At 42.3% G+C, this 19,014-nt stretch overlaps 1 protein-coding gene across 1 annotated transcript in view; it reads right to left on the bottom strand.

Moving 5' to 3' along the window:
* Window positions 1–3,457: 3,457 nt before the first annotated feature.
* Window positions 3,458–19,014, bottom strand: part of LOC120930462 (vomeronasal type-2 receptor 26-like) — a 49,461-nt gene continuing 33,904 nt past the window's right edge. The window contains exons 3-4 of the mRNA XM_040341857.1: window positions 5,932–6,055; window positions 3,458–4,388 (exon numbers count right to left, since the gene is read on the bottom strand). Of these exons, the coding sequence (XP_040197791.1) occupies window positions 3,481–4,388; window positions 5,932–6,055 (1,032 nt within the window). The 3' untranslated portion in view covers window positions 3,458–3,480. The remainder of the gene's footprint in view (window positions 4,389–5,931; window positions 6,056–19,014) is intronic.

Here is a 19,014-nt window from a genome sequence, read left to right as displayed (position 1 = left end):
TTTTTTACGTCGTTTCCGTTTGGCTTTTTCCGGCGTATAGTTAAAGCTGCTATATGGTGGCGTACTCAATGTTAAGTATGGTCGTCGTTCCCACGTCTAATTTTGAAAATTTTACCTTGTTTGCGTAAGTCGTCTGTGAATGGGGCTGGACGCCATTTACGGTCACGTCAAAACCAATGACGTCCTTGCGACGTCATTTAGCGCAATGCACGGCGGGAAATTTTAGGGACGGCGCATGCACAGTTCGTTCGGCGCGGGGATGCGCTTCATTTAAATGAAACACGCCCCCTACCCGCCGCATTTGAATTCCATGCCTTTACACCGCGAGAGATACACTATGCCGCCGTAACTTATGACACAAATTTGTTGAGGATTCAAACTAAGCCAAAGTAAGTTACAGCGGCGTAGCGTATCTGACATCTTCGCCGGGCACAGCGTAGGTACGTGGATCTACCCCTAAATAAATGAATTGCACATGTCTAGTGTCTACATGGAAGACTCTCCTCAGTGCAAAACACATAAAGGTTCTCTTGGAGATCACAAAACAATCCCCTGAAGAAATCTCAGACTGTGAGGACCGAGATTCTCTCATCTGATGAAACCAAAATGGAAATGTTTGGCCTCAATTCTAAATGTTATGTCTGGAGGAAACCAAGCCGTGCTCATTACACATGTGAGATTTGTTTCGGTCCGAATACAAAATTGGACACATTTTGGGTTAATCAGAGATTCAATTGTATCTGAATCTCGGAAATACGAAAATTCGGAAATAAAAAATTTGTTAATACGAAAATTCGGAATTAACGAATATCCGAATTTTCGTTGAAATGAATTAGAAACGAAACAAATTGCACATGTCTACTCTCTTCCACAGGGGCGATGGGCCAGATCCACAAAGAGCCGGCGTAACGTAAAATTTCCCATTTAAGTTACACTGCCTTAAAATTTCTACCTAAGTGCCCGATCCACAAAGCACTTACCTCGAAATTTTCGGCTGTGTAACTTAAATTCCGCCGGCGCAAGGCGTTCCTCTTCAAATGGGGGCGGTTCCCATTTAAATTAGGCGCGCTCCCGCGCCGGCCGTACTGCGCATGCTCGTGACGTCATTTTCCCGACGTGCATAGCGCGAAATTACGCCAAGCTTTGTGGATCGCGACGGGTCAATAAAGTTGCGTCGGAAAAAAAAAAAGATACGGCGAAAAAAAAAAAAAATTAAAACAAAAAAAAAAAACGCGTCGCTGGACAGAAGGGTCTGCTTTTACAAGGTGTAAACAGTTTACACTTTGTAAAAGCAGCCCTAATTTTACGGTTGCAAACTAAAACTTACGGAGAAAAAACGAAGCGTAAAAGCTTAGTGGATCTCCGTAAGTGCTAATTTGCATACCCGAGGTGGCATTTCGACGCGAAATGCCCCCAGCGGCGGATGCGGTACTGCATCCTAAGATCCGGCAGTGTAAGTCCCTTACACATGTAGGATCTTCTGTCTATCTCTTGGAAACTGATTCTGTGGATCAGTTCCAAAGATAGAAACAGGGATACGACGGCGTATCAGTAGATACACCGGCGTATCCCTTTTGAGGATCTGGCCCGATGACTCTGGGAGAACCTCTCTCGTGGCTCTAATCTTCCTCCAGTCATGTCCTGGCCGCCCTCTCACTTTCTCCACTCTGGTGATGCTGCAATTTGAGGCTCAGTGAGGCTGGATTTTGGGGCACAGTGAGGCTAGATTTTGGGGCTCAATGACATTGCGGTTGGATTTTGGGGCACGGTGAGACTGCAATGTGGGGCATGGTGAGGGTACAATGGTGGGCACAGGTCACGCTGCAATGGTGGGCTCACGTGTGCCTGCATTGAGGGGAACTGATAAAATTGTTGTTAATATTTATTTTTGTAATGTAATTCTGCATAAAACATTTAAGTGTCATTTCATGATATAATTTATGAGGGCGTGATTAGGGGCAGGGAAGGGAGGAGTTGGGCAGGGCAACTGGTGGCGAGTAACCCTTGAGGCCTGGCTAGTAGCTCAGGACTTGAAATTTTGAGCCCTGGTCTTTGTAAAGTTAAACCATCCCCCACACAATAAAAAAGCACTCCCAGGGAACACATTTAACCCTTTGATCGCCCCTGATGTTAACTCCTTCCCTGCCAGTGTCGTTAGTACAGTGACAGTGCATTTTTTAGCACTGATCACTGTATTGGTGTCACTGGTCCCCAAAAAGTGTCAAATAGTGTCAGATTTGTCTGCTGCAATGTCGCAGTCACATTAAAAAATGCTGATCGCCGCCATTATTAGTAAAAAAAAAGCATAATTCTATCCCAAAATTTGTAGATGTGATATCATTTGTGCAAACCAATTAATACACGCTTATTGGGATTTTTACCAAAAATATGTAGAAGAATACATATTGGCCTAAATTGATGAACAAATTTGATTCTTTAAATTTTTTTATTGGATGTGTTTTATAGCAGACTGTAAAACATGTTTTTTTTTCAAAATTATCGTTTTTTTTTTTTGCTTATAGCGCAAAAAATTAAAACCGCAGAGGTGATAAAATACTACCAAGAGAAAGTTCTATTTGTGGAAAAAAATAAAAACTATTTTATTTGGTGCTGGGTGCTCCCCCACCTCTGTGCCTATTAGGCCTCGTACACATGAGGGGACATGTCCGATGAAAACGGTCCGCAGACCGTTTTCATCGGACATGTCCGCTCAGAGATTTCGGTCTAATGGTTGTACACACCATCAAACTGAAATCCGCGCGGACAGGATACGCTGTGACGTGGCCGCGCCGTCACCACGACGATGACGCGGCGACGTGCGCGACCCTGGAAGGTCAATGCTTCCACGCATGCGTCGAATCACTTTGACGCATTCGAGGGCTTTCGGCCGAGCGGACATGTCCGGTAAGTCGTACAGATGACCGAACATGTCCGACGGACAGGCTTCCAGCGGACATGTTTCTTAGCATGCTAAGAAACATTCGTCCGCTGTAAACCTGTCCGCTAGGCCGGAAAATTGTCTGGTCGGCTGTACACACGACCGAACATGTCTGCTGAAACTGGTCGTGTGTACGAGGCCTCACTGTCTCCACCTCTCTGGGAAGACTATTCACAAGATTTTGCAAAGTGGGAATAATCTGATATCTTCAGGTGTTGGTTACATTGTGTGATGCTTTGATTGGTCACAGCATTTTTTGGTGGTCAGCACTGACCAATGGACAATGCAGTGACAGTACTTTGCTTGTGCATGCTGGGGGGCGTGTAAGAGCAAGAAAACAAATGAAGCTCTAAAATATCATCCAATCCTGTGACATCCACCTTCCATCCACTTATGTACAATAGGCAGACAGAAGGCAGTCAATGTCCCTAAAAATCATAATTCTGATGATAATGTCATTCATAATGATGACGATGGTAACAATATGACTGAATTTGTTAAATCTGATCTACAGCATTATACATTGAATCAATGTGTTACATTTACATTATTCTCTTCCCCAGCATTGTCCCTCTTGTGTTCAGTTCAGGTTTGAAAAGTAAAATGTAGAGTTTTGGAGAAAACATACACAATAATATTCCAGCACTGGAGGTCAGTATGGCGAATATCTCCACAGCCACCATGTATTTCCCTCTGGTGCTCAGATAGGCCGGGATCATGGCAATCCAGACACTGCAGAACACCAGCATGCTGAAGGTGATGTACTTGGCCTCATTAAAACTGTCCGGTAATGTCCTCACCATGAAAGCCAGAAGAAAACTCACAGCTGCCAGAAACCCCATATAACCCAACATAGAGTAGAAGCCGATAACTGACCCTTCATTACACTGAATGATGATCTTCCCAGGATAGGAGTCCATGTCATACTCCTGAAATGGTGGAGAGATGGACAACCAGAGAATGCAATTCATAACCTGAATGGATGAGCAGAATAACATGACTGTATTAGGAAGTTTGACTCCCACCCATTTTCTACAAGAGCTTCCAGGTCTGGTGGCTTTAAAAGCAATGAAGACCATGATAGTTTTGGCGAGGATAGAAGATGCTGAGATGGTGAAGGGAACTCCAAAAGTGACTTGTTGCAGCATACAGGTAATATCCAAAGGACGGCCAAGGAACAGGAATACAGAAAGGAAGCTCAGTATGAGGGAGAGGAGCAGAATGAAGCTGAGGTTCCGGTTATTGGCTCTGACTATGGGAGTGCTCCGAAACCAAACAAATAGTCCAAGTATAAGGAGAGATGTTGTAGCAAATATGACTGAAGTTATAGAAAAAAATAAAACTAGAATGTCCTCCTCGTATGATAAATACTCATTGACCTTGTCACTACAAATAGTTTTAGCTTTGTTAGGCCATTCATTTTCAGGACACTTCTTGCAGAGTTCACTGTCTGTAGAGTAAAAAGAAGTGAAAATAACATTAGGCACGGTAGCTATTTGACAGTATTAAATATTTTTTCTGTATTTTTCCTTAACCACTTGACCTCCAGAAGATTTACCCCCCTTCGTGACCAGGCCATTTTTTGTTCACCTCTGCGTTTTGTGTGCTATAAACAAAAAAAGACCAACAATCTTGAAAATAAAAATTAACTTTCTGCTATAAAACACATTCAATAAAAAAAAATTGCATTCCTTCATAAATTGTATTCCGCTACATGTCTAAGTGTGTTTGTCCGAGCACTAATACACTGCCCAACAAAAATTCTCTTGCCTTTGTGGCTGTGTGTGGTGAAGAGATGAGCGTGGGCATGTTATTTGGATATACCGTATTTATCGGTGTATAACACGCACCTTCACTTTAAGAGGGAAGTTTCAGGGGAAAAAGTGTAAATAAAAAACTGTGAAGCAAAATAAGGGTCATTGCCCATCAATGCAGCCTAATCAGTGCCCATCTGAAGCCTCTCCATTGCCATAAATGCAGCCTGATCGATGTCCATCTGCAGTCTCGCAGGGAAGGGGGGGGGGGGCGTGATGAGCACCAACCAATTACATACAGGAGAATCTCCGGTTTACACAGCAGCCTCTTTAATACAATTTCTCCTGCCTCCAATGATAGATAGAGGAGTCGTCCAATGGCAGCCCAGGAGATGGGACTTCCTATTACAGATGTCACTGAGTAAACAGGATATTCTCCTGTATGTAATTTGACAGCACTCGTTCCCCCTCTCCCTGTCCCCTCCGAGGCAGCGCGGATAAATACAGTATATATCCAAATTACCAGGGGGGCCACATTAAATTGGAACGGGGGCTGCAATTGGCCCCTGGGCCAGACTTTGGGCATGCCTGGTTTATGTGAACTGTGGTATATAAACTGTGGTATATATTTACGATTTTTTTTTATACTATTAATGGCAGTGATCAGCGACTTATAGAGGGACTGTGATATTGTTGGTGTCTGCTGATAGGCTGGGTGATAGAGAGGTGGAGTGTAGACCTGTGGATTGAATGGATCTGGATCCAGGGATTTGTAGCCGAGACTTGATTGGGTTGTAGTCTGTCAAGGGCATATACATAGAGAACACATTGTGGAAATTAAAGAGATTGGTGACACAAGTCTGGGTGACAATCTGACACTAACTGACACTTTTGACACTTTGCGGGTACCAGTGACACTAATACAGTAATCTGTGCTAAAAATATGCACTGTCACTGTAATAATGACACTGGCTGGGAAGGGGTTAAACATCAGGGGAGATAAAAGCGTTATGTGTGTGCCTAGCCAGTGTTTTTGTGTACTGTGTGTTGTTTTTACTAAGGTCAGAGGTAGAAGAAAAGTGCAGAAAGGCCTCATCAGTAATCATTAATTTCATACAATTTAGGGAGATGTTCGGCCTGCAAAGTGTAAAGTGTGTACAGAATCAGTTTAAAGGACTTTAAATGTTTAATTTTCTAATTCAATATCAGAATTTATACTTATAGAAACATAAAGCTTACCAGATTGGTTTGATATTTCTCCTTCTGAACACGGAGCACAATTATAACAACATGGGTGATATCCTTCTCTTACAGATTTTCTGAACCCCGGAAGACATTCCTCGGAGCATTGACCTCTTGGGACCTGAGATAATATAGAGCTATAAGATCTATTCAAGAGCAAAAGTACAGATATAATAGTGTAGGGAAGCCGAGCTTCTGATGTTTACAATGATGCAGCATGTACAGTATACCTTGGTGGAAACACATGGACCATTCCAGAAGGTGGCCCTTCATTAGTCTGGATACCACAGAATATGTTCTGATCCAGAAGACAGAAATAGACATCTAGGAGGACTAGCAGAATCCTTTCATTAGAAAAGTTACAGCAACAAAACTATCAGTACAAACATAAACACTCAAAAAATGTATGATGCACTACATGGTTTTGGTAAATCTGAAGACAAAAATCTGCAGAAAATCGAATGGTGTGTATGGGGTCTAAGACTGAACTGCAACACCCTGCACAACTGCTTGCTGTGATTACATAGGCGGGATCGGAGCAAACGTCTGTGAGAACCCGCATAGGAGACATCCAACACATCCACTCGCTGTAACCACACAGGTTGGATCAGAGAAGGTGTCTGTGAGGACCCAAGTCTAGGATACCTAGTACGATCGGACAGAGTGGAAGGGAAGCTTGGTTGTAGACGTGTCATTTGGTCACGGTGGCCACACAAGTCTGATTTGACTCCCCCTGTCATGTGATAGAGAGGATCAACACCGTCTGGTGAGTCGGGATCCATATCCCGTTTACCTTGTTTTTTTACCTGTGGGAAGAAATGTGCCCGACGGCCTGTGATCACTGAGGGTTGCATGCAATCAAAGCCTCACAGTCGCAATTCTTGGATGGGAACACGATTTGTATTCATTTTGGACTTTTAGATTTGAGTTCACATTGAGAACTTTGATGTTGACACTATTGTTTCCACCACATGAAGTTTGTTATCCAATTGCCCTTTAACGTTGTTTTCTCAGTGATTTCCCGTAACCTCTAATAATTTGTCCCAAGTATAAACACTGCTTTAAGAATCCAAAGAGAAAATCAACCGCATTTGACCGCATTTTAGGAGTCACTCGTACAGAAATCCAGGTAGCTCCATGTTTTTTGTTTGTTTAATGTTTTTTTCTTATTAAGGATGAGGAGGGGCTGAGAGGGGTGGAGAGGGCGGAGTAGTTGCCTCCTGTGCACCAAAGCACTTGTCCACCTGTGCGCCTTGCTGCTTGTGGAGACAAGGAGACATGGAGATATGGAGATCAACGGACCGTAGGTGCTAGTAGGTGCTAGTAGGTAGTAGGTAGCAGCGCGTGGAGCACGGAGCATTGGGCACGGAGCATTGGGCACTGCAAAGTCCAGGTATGAGGTATGAGGTCCATACATATCGTGGTGGAAGCTCCTCATCAGAGGCTAGTCGGTAATCCGTTGGTAACTCATAGCTCTCAGCGCGCATCAAATCCGTGATCCCTGGCTCTGCGGTTGGTATATTAAAACGGAGCTTTACTATTGCCTGCCATCACCTCCGTGCGCCCCGCACTCCCTCTGTGCCCCCCCCTGCCGCGCGCTCCGTTTGCCCCCCTTGCTGCTCTAATTCACCACCGTGAGTGATATGCTGTCACCGCGGTGACTGATATGCTGTAACGGAGCTTTCCGAACGGACATACATTACCTCCATGCGCCTGCCTTTCCGATCCTGCTCGTCCCATTTTGATCCACTGGCTGCTCTGGCCAATTTCGTCTGATTGAGGTTGTTGGTGATCTGGTCGGCGATTTCGTGGCCGGGCGGGGTTGGCGTCTGTTGTGGGGACGGGACCAGACGTTTGAGCAACGCTGTGGACACCTGGCGCCTGATTATAGAACACTAGCACTTGCGAGTCAGCATCAGCAGCAGCAGCAGCAATATAGTGCGGAGCCCTAGGAGGAATATAATCCATGGTTAGACCTCCCTAGTGATCAGCCACTCTCACCTCTCACCGGACCACCAGACTCCAACAATAATAAGAAAAAAAAAAAAAAAATGTGTGGAGTTTTGGACCATAGAGCACATAGAGGGGACAAGGAAGATCGCGGTTAACACAGCGCACTACAGGTTCCGTGAGTAAAGACATTTGTCATATAATACTGTTTGCAGGTACTATGAAGGTCTTGAGTGGTGAGTAAAACAACATGGCACTGTATTGAACCACATTGGATATGATTGCCGGTAAAAAACTGAATCAATGGTAATACAAGGAGCAAGGAGCTTAAGTGAAGTAATATAAGTTGAAAAGGGGTAAAAGAACTGTGAACAGAAACAACTGAGACAATTGAACTGTTGAACTGCTAATTGTGATAAGCAATAATCAAGATTGTAATTAAATAATACAAGCCGTAGGGTGACCCCTAAATAACAGTACAGATGTGTTGATCGGGGAAAAACGTCCGAATCAAGTGTTGGATGGTGAGGAGAAGGAGAGGGAAGGAAGAGGGAAAGAAAAGGGAAAAAGGAAAAAAAAAAAATATAAATAAAAGGGAGAACGCATATATTTCGGAGGAAGAAGGGGGGAAAGTAAAAAAAGGGAAAAAGAGAAACTTCAATCCAGTGTCTGGTCTCCTTTCAAACTTTCAAACTTTGCCTGAATCTTGCTTTAGGATAAGCCGGCTGTAAGGAAGCTGGAAAAAAAAAAAAAAAGGCCTGATTTAATTCATTACCATTCCATTGGCCCCCTATATAAAAAAAAAAAAAAAAAAAAAGAAATCATAAAAGAGAGAACAGTTAAATAAAAACGAGACGCAGAAGGAGTATTGAAAATCTCGGATCTCTCATCCCAAACGTGTTTTTTTTTTTTTTTTTTTTTTTTTTTTTATTGTTTTGTCTCAAACAGACTACAGTTTAACCTAGAACTGGTATTGGCAGCGCACCCGACAATTGAGACGCTGAGTAAAAGTACACAATATCAAGGGGGTACTCCTTGCCCAGAAACTAAAGCAATGTGGCAGAATTACACCCCTATGAACTGGTCCTGAGTAGACTCTAGTCGAGGTTGGATGAACACATTGAGAGAAAGAAAAAGTAAAAGGGGGGAAAAACGGCGGAAAAAACTATTGGTCAAATAGTAATTATAGAATGATGGGAAGACCATTGCGAGGGACTATAGTAAATCCACCAAAAATAACCGATAGCCCAGGCACAATTAAAAAATACATGACAAAAAATCTAGCTAAAGAGACTCCGGAAAAAATGGCATCTACAAGGAAAAAAAATACAGAGATTGCACAGAAAACAGCACTAAGAAGACAATCACTGATGACGGAAGGAGCAAAGGCGCCCCCTTTAGTAGATGATGATTATGAGGACGCGGAAGGGAGTCGATCGACAGAAGATGAGCTGCCAACAAAGAGAGAAATGGTAAAAATGTTCGCAAGGATGGAGACGGTAATGAATAAAATGGAATCTACCTTGAAAGGGGAAATGGTATTAATTCATGAAGACATGAACCATATTTTGAGGAGGGTGGAAGAAACAGAAGAAAGATTAGAGGCTCAAACAGCAGAAGTCAGGGAACTTAAGGAACAGATGACAGAGATACAGAAAGAACAAAGATACTTAAAATACAGACTGGAAGATCAGGAGAACAGAAATAGAAGAAAAAATCTGAAGATACGTGGTCTGCCGGATGAACAGGTGGAAGATTTGCAGCAAAAAACTGACAAAATATTTGGTCAAATGTTAGGTAAATCTGCAACGGAAAAAATAAAAATAGAAAGGATTCATAGGATAAGGAAACCGGCAGGAATAGGGGATGAAATGCCAAGAGATGTTATAGTGAGGTTTCACAACTTCCAAGATAAAGAGCAAATAAGAATGCACCTAAAAACCAATGGTCCGGCAAAATATGAGGAGTCCGTGCTACAAATCTTCCCTGACCTGGCAGCCGAAACACTGGCAAGAAAAAGAACATTGAAACCATTAGTAGAGCAGCTCAAGCGACAAGAGGTACAATACTTCTGGGGCTTCCCAGCCTGTCTAGTAGGAAGAAAGGAGGGGCGTTCTGCTACTTTAAGATTTCCCGAAGATACAACGGACTTTTTCAAAAAATTGAATATACCAGAAACGGAGATCCCGGGTTGGTGGGAAAAACCACAGAGCAGATCATTGGATGAAGAGCAGCAGCAATGGAAACGGATTACAAGAAAAAATAAATAGATTTGAGTTTAAGGCAGGGAGACGAGGGGGGGGGGGGGTGGAGGGGGAGTGGGGGGGGGGGGGTGGGGGAGAATTGGGAGACTTGAGAAGTAGAGCAATACTCAGACACAGAAAGATATAAAAAGAAAAAGATAAGGATGGTGGCACAGGATCCTCCTTGTGGAGAGGGCAACTGCACGCAAACTGGTCCTCTTGAGCCCCAACCTTAAGGGGGAGAACCGTTGAGCCACATGGGAGAGGGCCACGGATCTTTAGACCTAGGGAAGGTCAATAGTCCCCAACATAGGGGGGGGGGGAGGGGAGATAGGGAGGGAAGGAAGGGAGGGAAGGGGGGATTAGAGGGGGAGGGGGGGGGACGTAGGAGGGGAGGTAAAGGGGCCAGTAAATTTGCAACAACATATTTTAATCTCAGTACCCGATGCCAAAAATTAATATAATTTCTTATAACGTACGAGGGTTTAATGCGCCAATTAAAAGAGAGAATATAATGAGAGAATTGAAATTTTTGAAAGCGGATGTAGCTTTTATACAGGAGACGCATCTGACCGGTGAGGCCAAGAGTTGGGTCCGGCCGGATGAGTTCCCTGTATGGTTTTATGCTAACTCACCCATCAGTCGCGCCAAAGGTGTAGCTATAGGTTTTTCCAGAAACGTCAGGTTTGAACTAGAGAAGAGCAAGACAGACCCAGAAGGACGCTTCCTTTTTCTAAGAGGGAACTTGAATGGGGTTAGGATGTCCTTTGCGAATGTGTATGGACCTAATAAAAATCCATTAAAGTATCTGATAGGAATAGTGGAGGAGTTTATGAACTTTAAGATAGGAGACGCTGTTATGGGAGGTGACTTTAATACATGCCTGGACCCTAAATTAGACAGTACGTCGCATGCACAGAGCGCCGGAATTAGGGAGAGGAAAACCTTAAAAAGGAAAATGTATCAAAATCAACTTGTTGATGTCTGGAGATCTCAACACACAAGACAAAAAGATTACACTTTCCGGTCCCCTGTGCATGGGACGTACACAAGAATAGATTATTTCATTATAGAACATAAATTATTGGAGGTTGCAGTGGAATCAAAGATTGGCATTATATCATTTTCCGACCACGCACCAATAACATTACAATTGAAGATTGGAGAGAGTGTATCTGGGATAAGGAATTGGAGTTTAAAGGAAGATCTATTAAGGGATAAAGATATTGAGAAGAGATTAAGGAGGGAAATTGAACAGTTTTTCATAGAAAATACTACGGAAGGAATGTCGGAAGCAATAGTTTGGGAAACTCATAAAGCATTTGTTAGGGGAATATTGATTAAAGAGGGAGCCCAGAAAAAAAAAAAAAAAAAAGAAAAAAAATTAAGATTAGTAAAAGAAATTTCAAAACTGGAACAACTACATAAGGAGCTGGGTCAGAGAGATATTCTCTTAAATATTAACATCAAAAGAGAAGAATTAAAGGCACTAATTGAACAGGAAACTCAAATCATTTTAAACTCGGTTAAGAAAGAAAAGTATGTTTGGGGCAATAAGACAGGAAAATATTTGGCAAATTTGGCCAAGAAAAAAAGAATAGTCAACTACATAGAAAAAATACAAACAAACATGGGAGAAATAAGATATAAAACATCGGACATAGTTAAAGATTTTCTTGAATTCTATGAGAAACTTTACTCAATTAATAGGAAAAGTACTAAGGAAGAGGATATAATAAAAGGAGAACAAATTAAAACTTATTTAAGTAAAGTGAATTTAAATAAGATCTCAGAGGACAAATATAATTTTCTTGAAGAACCAATAAGAGAGGAGGAAATAAGTAAAGTTATCCGGCAGCTTTCTAACGGGAAAAGTCCTGGCCCTGATGGTTTGACCAGCTTATACTATAAAAAATACTCAGATATACTAACTCCAATACTGTGCTCTTACTATAACGGGATAGGAGAAAAATGGGAGATGAGGAAAGAGGCGCTCGAAGCAATCATATCAGTTATACCTAAGGAGGGCAAGGATGAGACATTATGTTCAAGTTACAGACCGATCTCCCTCCTTAATACGGATTTAAAAATATTCTCAAAAATTCTCGCGACTAGGGTGGAAAAAGTTATGCAAGACTTGGTCCATACAGACCAAGTAGGGTTTATTACGGGTCGGGAAGGAAGGGACCATGGGATCAGAACCCTCTTGGTGATGGAACAGATTCGAAGAAGTGGAGCCCCTGGACTACTCCTATCTATAGATGCCGAAAAGGCTTTCGATAGGGTAGACTGGGGCTTCATGCAACAGACCCTCGACTCAATGGGCTTCGGCCCTAGATTGAGAGCTTGGGTCAGATCTTTGTATAATAAACCCACAGCGAGAGTTAAAATTAATGGGTCTCTTTCAGATGCACTGGAAATGAGAAATGGTACCCGACAGGGATGCCCCTTGTCTCCAATGCTATTTGCCTTGGCATTGGAACCCCTTCTAAGTGTCATTAGGCAAAATGGGGACATCAAAGGGTCGATAACAGGGGGAGAAGAGCACAAAATTGCGGCTTACGCAGACGATATATTATTTTATGTAATGTACCCCAGGACAACGTTACCTAAACTGATAAAAACAATTGAAGAATATGGCAAAATCTCTAATTTTAAGATCAATTACATTAAATCCGAAATATTGGGTATCAACATCTCCAAGAAGGATAGAAGCGTGCTACAAGAAGAATTTAAGTTTGTTTGGAAAAGTGAATTAAAATATTTAGGAATCAAACTAGCAGTCTCCATAGAAAATATATACAAAATAAACTTTATGACTTTGTTGAGCGAGTTAAAAACGGAACTAAATAGAATCGCATCAGGACAATTGTCATGGAATGGCAGAATAAACATTTATAAAATGATTATTCTGCCGAAGATACTTTATAAAATGCAGATGCTTCCAATACCAATTCCTCAAGCCTACTTTAAAAAATTAAAATCAATGTTAGTTAAATTTATCTGGAGGGGGAAAAAACCACGTGTTAAATTGAGTACATTAACTAAAGATAAATCACAGGGAGGGTTAGGGGCACCGGACTTAAGTAAGTATCACTATGCAATAGTAATTTCACGTCTCATAGACTGGGTGAAAAACAACACAGAAAAAAGATGGGTACAGCTAGAAATTTCGATGAGTAAATCTAAATTAGGTAAATTAATTTGGGTCCCGGCACAATACAGGGGAAATAATGCAGAGTTCCACTATATCACGAGATACGCCCTAAAAATTTGGGATCAAACACACAAAAAAAATAAATGGGATTATAACTCCCCCTTAATACCCCTAACAGATACAAGATATTTCCCACCCGGGGAATTAAATAGCTTCGGAAAATTGTTCTTACAAGAAAATATAAAATTAAAAGACCTGATGAAGTATAATAGGCTATTAACAATACAGGAATTAAAAAATAAAAAGGAAATAATATCAATTAACGAGTGGCGGTACACACAACTTAAACATTTTTTTAATAGTCTCCCCCAACCGATTAGAGAAGGGACAAATCTTCTTCCCCTGGAAAAATTATGCGAAGGAAAAATTGAGAAGGGAACAATTTCCAAGATATATCAGATTTTAAATGATACAAGAACACAGAACACCTTACCGTTTATTGATAAATGGGAAGAGGAATTGGGGTCTCGGCCGAACGAGCTAGAGATTAACCAAATACTGACTAGGGTCCATGAAACCACAATAAACAATGACACTAGAGAACTAAACTACAAGTGCTTGGTTAGATGGTATCTGACTCCTGATAAACTTTATAAGTTCTCTGGCTCAGTTTCACAGCAATGTTGGAGAGATTGTGGTGAAGTAGGTACCATGGCTCACGTTTGGTGGAAGTGTCCCAAAATAAAACCATATTGGAGGGAGATCAGAAAAAAAATAAAAGAGATCACAAATAATGTAGTACCGAAGGACCCCTGGGTTTGCATTCTGCATGGAGCACGAATTCCAACAAAACAGTACTTAAAGACTTTGACTCCGGAGCTTTTAAACGCGGCAAAACATCGAATAGCGCTGAACTGGCGAAAAAAAGAGAGCCCTTCACTAAGAGGGTGGTGCGGTAAAGTAGAAGAAACTTATAATTTAGAATTATTAAGGTTTAGGGACGAAGAGAAAGGGGAAGAGTTAATGGAAAGGTGGGAAAAATGGAAAAGGTTCAAAAATACAAGGAGTTATATGGACATCATGGGTATTCAATATCAATTTCTGATGAATTGAAGAGAGGTAGGACCTTGAGTAGCATATGGCCGGGAAAGGCTTACTTGGGGAGCGACTGATGGGGGGGAGACTGAGCGGGCAGGAGTATGCCCAAGCGGTCTCTCTTTAGTAGTTTGGCAAGTACTAAAGTAATAAGGCGCAATAGAAAGAAGGAAGAGAGGCGGGGGAATGCTCTATAATGGCATCCAAAAGGTACTGAAGTTAGAGAAAAGGGAAAAAAGATACTGGCAGGGGATGTGGGGGATGGGGGAGGAGGGGGGGGGATGAAAGGGTATTTTTATCCACTTAGACTCGGAGTGTTTCGCTGTTCCTTTCCTTAAAAGAGAGAAGAAGGGAAAAAAAAAGAGAAAAAGAAAGAGAAAAGAGAAAGAAAAAGAAAGAGAAAAAAAGAAAAAAAAAAAAAGATGAAAAAAAAAAAAAAGAAGAAATAAGTAAAATAATAGAGAACCACTAATGATGCAATACCATAGAGGAGATGATATAGGCAAGTGAAGTATGGGCCAAGGGCATGGTCCTCTCCTCGCCCAATAGATCCTATTATTTTTATCTTAGGTAGAGTCTGAAGTGGAAAAAAAAAAAAAAAAAAAAAAAAAAAAAAAAAAATAATGTTTTTTTCTGATCGGGGCAATTACTACTCCAAACAGTTTTTTTTTTTTACTTCTGTTTATAGTCAGGTGAATTCAGAAGGTCTGGGTAGAATCTGGCCATGGATAATACTGGCAGTCATTGCACTACAAAGTCTAGAAGATGTTTTGTAGTTCATCCACTTCTTCAGGTATAATGAGTGATGGGAACATATCCCGGCATTTATATCCACACATCTAGACCTGACACCTTCATCTAATCACCATGGAATGGGTCAGGGCAGATGTTGGTCGTCTATGAACAGGATGGGGGGAGGGGGTTAGGATTTATCTGGAGATGGGTTTAGGGACAAAGCTAGAATGTTTTTTGTATAAGTTCTGGATCAGCTTCCCCAGTGTAACTCACCTTGTCTCCTTTCCATGATATTCGCTCTGGTTCTAGTGTAAGTTGCTGACCCTCTGAAAGGGACCCATCAAAGTAACCCACAATTATTGAATGAGTGAAATTTGCATCTTTAATTCTCGTGATCCAATTTTCAATTTCCAGTGGGCTGGGCAGTTCTCCTTTATCATTAAAAATCATGACCTCGCCATTCTGATCCTTGTACTGGACTTCTTTTACATAGCGGGACAGCTTAAATAATGACAGAAATGATTATAGGTAACAAGTATATAGAACGTTCAGTAATTTTGTTGAGTATAGATTGTTTATCTAATTATATCTCACTCAGAGAATGTCATCGGGATCAGATGACCTGTTTGCTGAACATTTATAATCAGATACATTTTATTGGGACTATTTATAAACAATTTGCTTTGCGAATGCGAACGTTCCAGAGATGAATCAATAATTCTTCCCCTTTACAATACTCTGGCTCAGCCTTATCTTGAATGTACAGTTCAGTTTTGGTCAACAAACCTTTAGGAAAGAGGTTGATGAATTAGAAAGAGTTCAGTAAACACCAACAAAAGTAACAAGGAGGACAGAGGATCTCAGCTATGAGGACTGATATATTACAGTTATTCACTCCGGAGAAGAGGCACTTAACCCTTTCGCAGAAGGATCCATACGTCGTACGGACCTGGTGGTAAGGTATTGTACATAATCCAGTGACTGCAGCCACTGGGACTGTGTGTGAAACTGACAGGCATCCTCCTGCCTGTCAGGTGAAAGCATTCAGGTGGCACCCCTGCCATATGATCGCTCTCACATACCCACGGTATCGGCACCCCCCACCACTGCACCACACCATGCTTACAGGGCTCCAAATGCCAATCTGTGGGCCCAGGAGCTCCATGGCGGGTGCTGGGGTCTGGAGGGCAAGGAGAAGAGAAGACACACATCCCCCTGAAAAAAATGAGCCCCCCCACCCCCATATACAGGTGGTACCCTACTTACAAACATCCAACTTACAAACGACTCCTGCTTACAAATGGAGGGAGACAACAGGAAGTGAGAGGAAATCTACCCCTAGGATCTGAAATTCACTCCTCTAATGCCGCTGTAGTAGTGTGGTACCCCAGGGGTGTGGTGACCCAGGGTTTTCAATTGGACTGGTTGAGGGGCTCCAGGAAGCTTGCAGTTTACAGAGGAAACTGGCATTTCAGTTGCCTCAATTGTTAGTAAAGTCCACTTTGGGACCTGGAGCCCGGGGATTTCGTAGAGATCTGGGTGGGATGAAATCCCCAGTCCTGGGTCCAGATTTTCAGATAGATCAGCACACTGATTGTGCAGGTGTGTGTGGGCCTGATAGGAGACTCAGGACCAGCATTCTGGGCTCCACCCTCCCGAGGAGTCCAGGCTTGGAAGGGAGAACTCAGAGAGTGCAGGTGTGCACTGTGAAGTGGCTAGAGAAGCTGGAGAGTGCAGGCTGCACTATAATACCCAGAGACCTGAGTCTGAGGTGACTGACAGGAGTCAGGAGAGCTCCATGCTGGAGCCTGAGCAGTTGTGCTACTGCTGACAAGAGCCAGGTGGCTCGGTATTTTCTTTGGCACGAATAAGCCAGGAGGCTGAAGGTACCGTTCTGTGTGGACAGTGAAAACCCCCTGCGTGGGAAACCTATGTTTGGATTTTGTTTATTTTTGCCTTTTCAATAAAAGTGGGCCAACAAGCCCTTAAACATAGTTCTGGACTGGCGTGAATCGCTTAAAATCGCATATCCCACTTGAGCTAAACACCCCCAATATTACACCGCGTACACACGGTCGTTCCAAACCGATGAGAATGGTCCGACGGACCGTTTTCATTGGTTCACCGCTGAAGTGGCCTGTAGGTCTGATGTGCGTTCACACCATCGTTCCAAAAACCGATCGGGTCAGAAAGCGGTGACGTCAAACACACAATGTGCTGAATAAAACGAAGTTCAATGCTTCCAAGCATGCGTTGACTTGATTCTGAGCATGCGCGGGTTTTGAACCGATGCTTTTCTGTACTAACCATCGGTTTGGACCGATCGGGCAGCGGTCCATCGGTTCGGTTTTGAAGCATGTTTTAAAATGTTGGACCGAAGGAAAACAGACCGATGGGCTATACACACGGTCGGTTTGGACCGATGAAACTGAACCTCGGTCCATTCTCATCGGTTTTGTCCGACCGTGTGTACGGAACCTCAGAGGTGTACGGAACCTCAGAGTTATTATGGTAAAAATGTGTCTCCACTGATGCATTATCACAAAGACTTGCTTCAACATCAACCCATTTATTTTTTTAAATCCAATTGTCATTGGGACAGAAAGTGAAGTGAAATTTTCTGAACAGGGGCACAGACAGCAAAACAAATATTACAGGGGTGATAACCCTTCTCTGAGTCTATACAGCTATATAAAAAGCATATTTTTTTTGGACTGGAGCTACACTTAAAAAATTTCAATTCACAGATTCAACTTAAGAACAAACCTACAGACCCTATCTTGTTTGTAACCCGGGGACTGCCTGTATACACGCGCACACATGTAAACGCATTCACAGGGAGCATGGAAATGTTGATTTCAATACACATATTACATATTGCCACGCATGCCGGAGTGAGAGCAATACTACTAATACAAGACCTCCTCCTTAACGGTAACCTGATACCTATAGGAGGCTTCTGTAGCGTCACCTATAGAAAATATAGGGTACTGAGGTTGGAGCCATTTCATAGACGCACAAAAATGTAAGGTTTGGCATGTTAGGTATCTATTTACTCTTGACTTTTATATTTATTGCATTTGTTTTGCCTAAAATTTACATTTGTGTGATTTTTACTGAAATGTTGCGTTTCCTTAACCTCTGCAGTAATATTGTATGACATGAAAAATTGGACCTACCACTATTTTATTCTCTAGGGTGTCAGATATGCCTATTCACGAATGTATGCCTGGCCGTCACAGTAAAGATACGCCGTTTACGTAAGGCATTTTCAGGCATAAAGATAAACCACCAAAAAGATGGCGCAGCCAATGTTAAGTATGGACGTTTTTTTCACGTTTTTTCAATTTTTCACGTTTTACGTCGTTTGCGTAAGTCGTCCGTGAATAGGGCTGGGCATAATTTATGTTCACGTCGAAACCAATGAGTCTTTGCGGCGTAATTTGGAGCATGCGCACGGGATACGTCCACGCGCCGTTCGTTAGAAACGTCAAATACGTGGGGTCAAGATTATTTAGCATAGAACACGCCCCCAACCAACCTAGGTTGAATTAGGCGGGCTTGCGCCGGCCCAGTTACACTAGTTAGAGCGCAACTTCTTTGTGAATACAAGACCTGCTGCTCTAACTTACGGCGGAGTAGTGTATCGGAGATACGCTACGCCCGCCGAAATTTACCTGAATCTAGCCCATAATGTTTGGGAGTTTTGTGTAACCTTCAGGCCTAAAATAATTTTTTAAACGTGTGTGCAAAAACTGCAAAAACGGTTCTGGCAGCGAAAAGGTTAAAGGGTGATTCCACTTTCATGAGAAAAAAATAAGCAAATAAAAATAATAATAATAATAATAATGAAAAATATTTTTCCCTCTTGCACTTCAGATGTGGTGATGCATCTGTATA

Source organism: Rana temporaria, chromosome 1, assembly GCF_905171775.1.
Source record: "Rana temporaria chromosome 1, aRanTem1.1, whole genome shotgun sequence".
Taxonomy (NCBI): domain Eukaryota; kingdom Metazoa; phylum Chordata; class Amphibia; order Anura; family Ranidae; genus Rana; species Rana temporaria.
The sequence above is the reverse complement of the archived record's forward strand: the minus strand, read 5'-3'. Positions and strand labels throughout refer to the sequence as shown.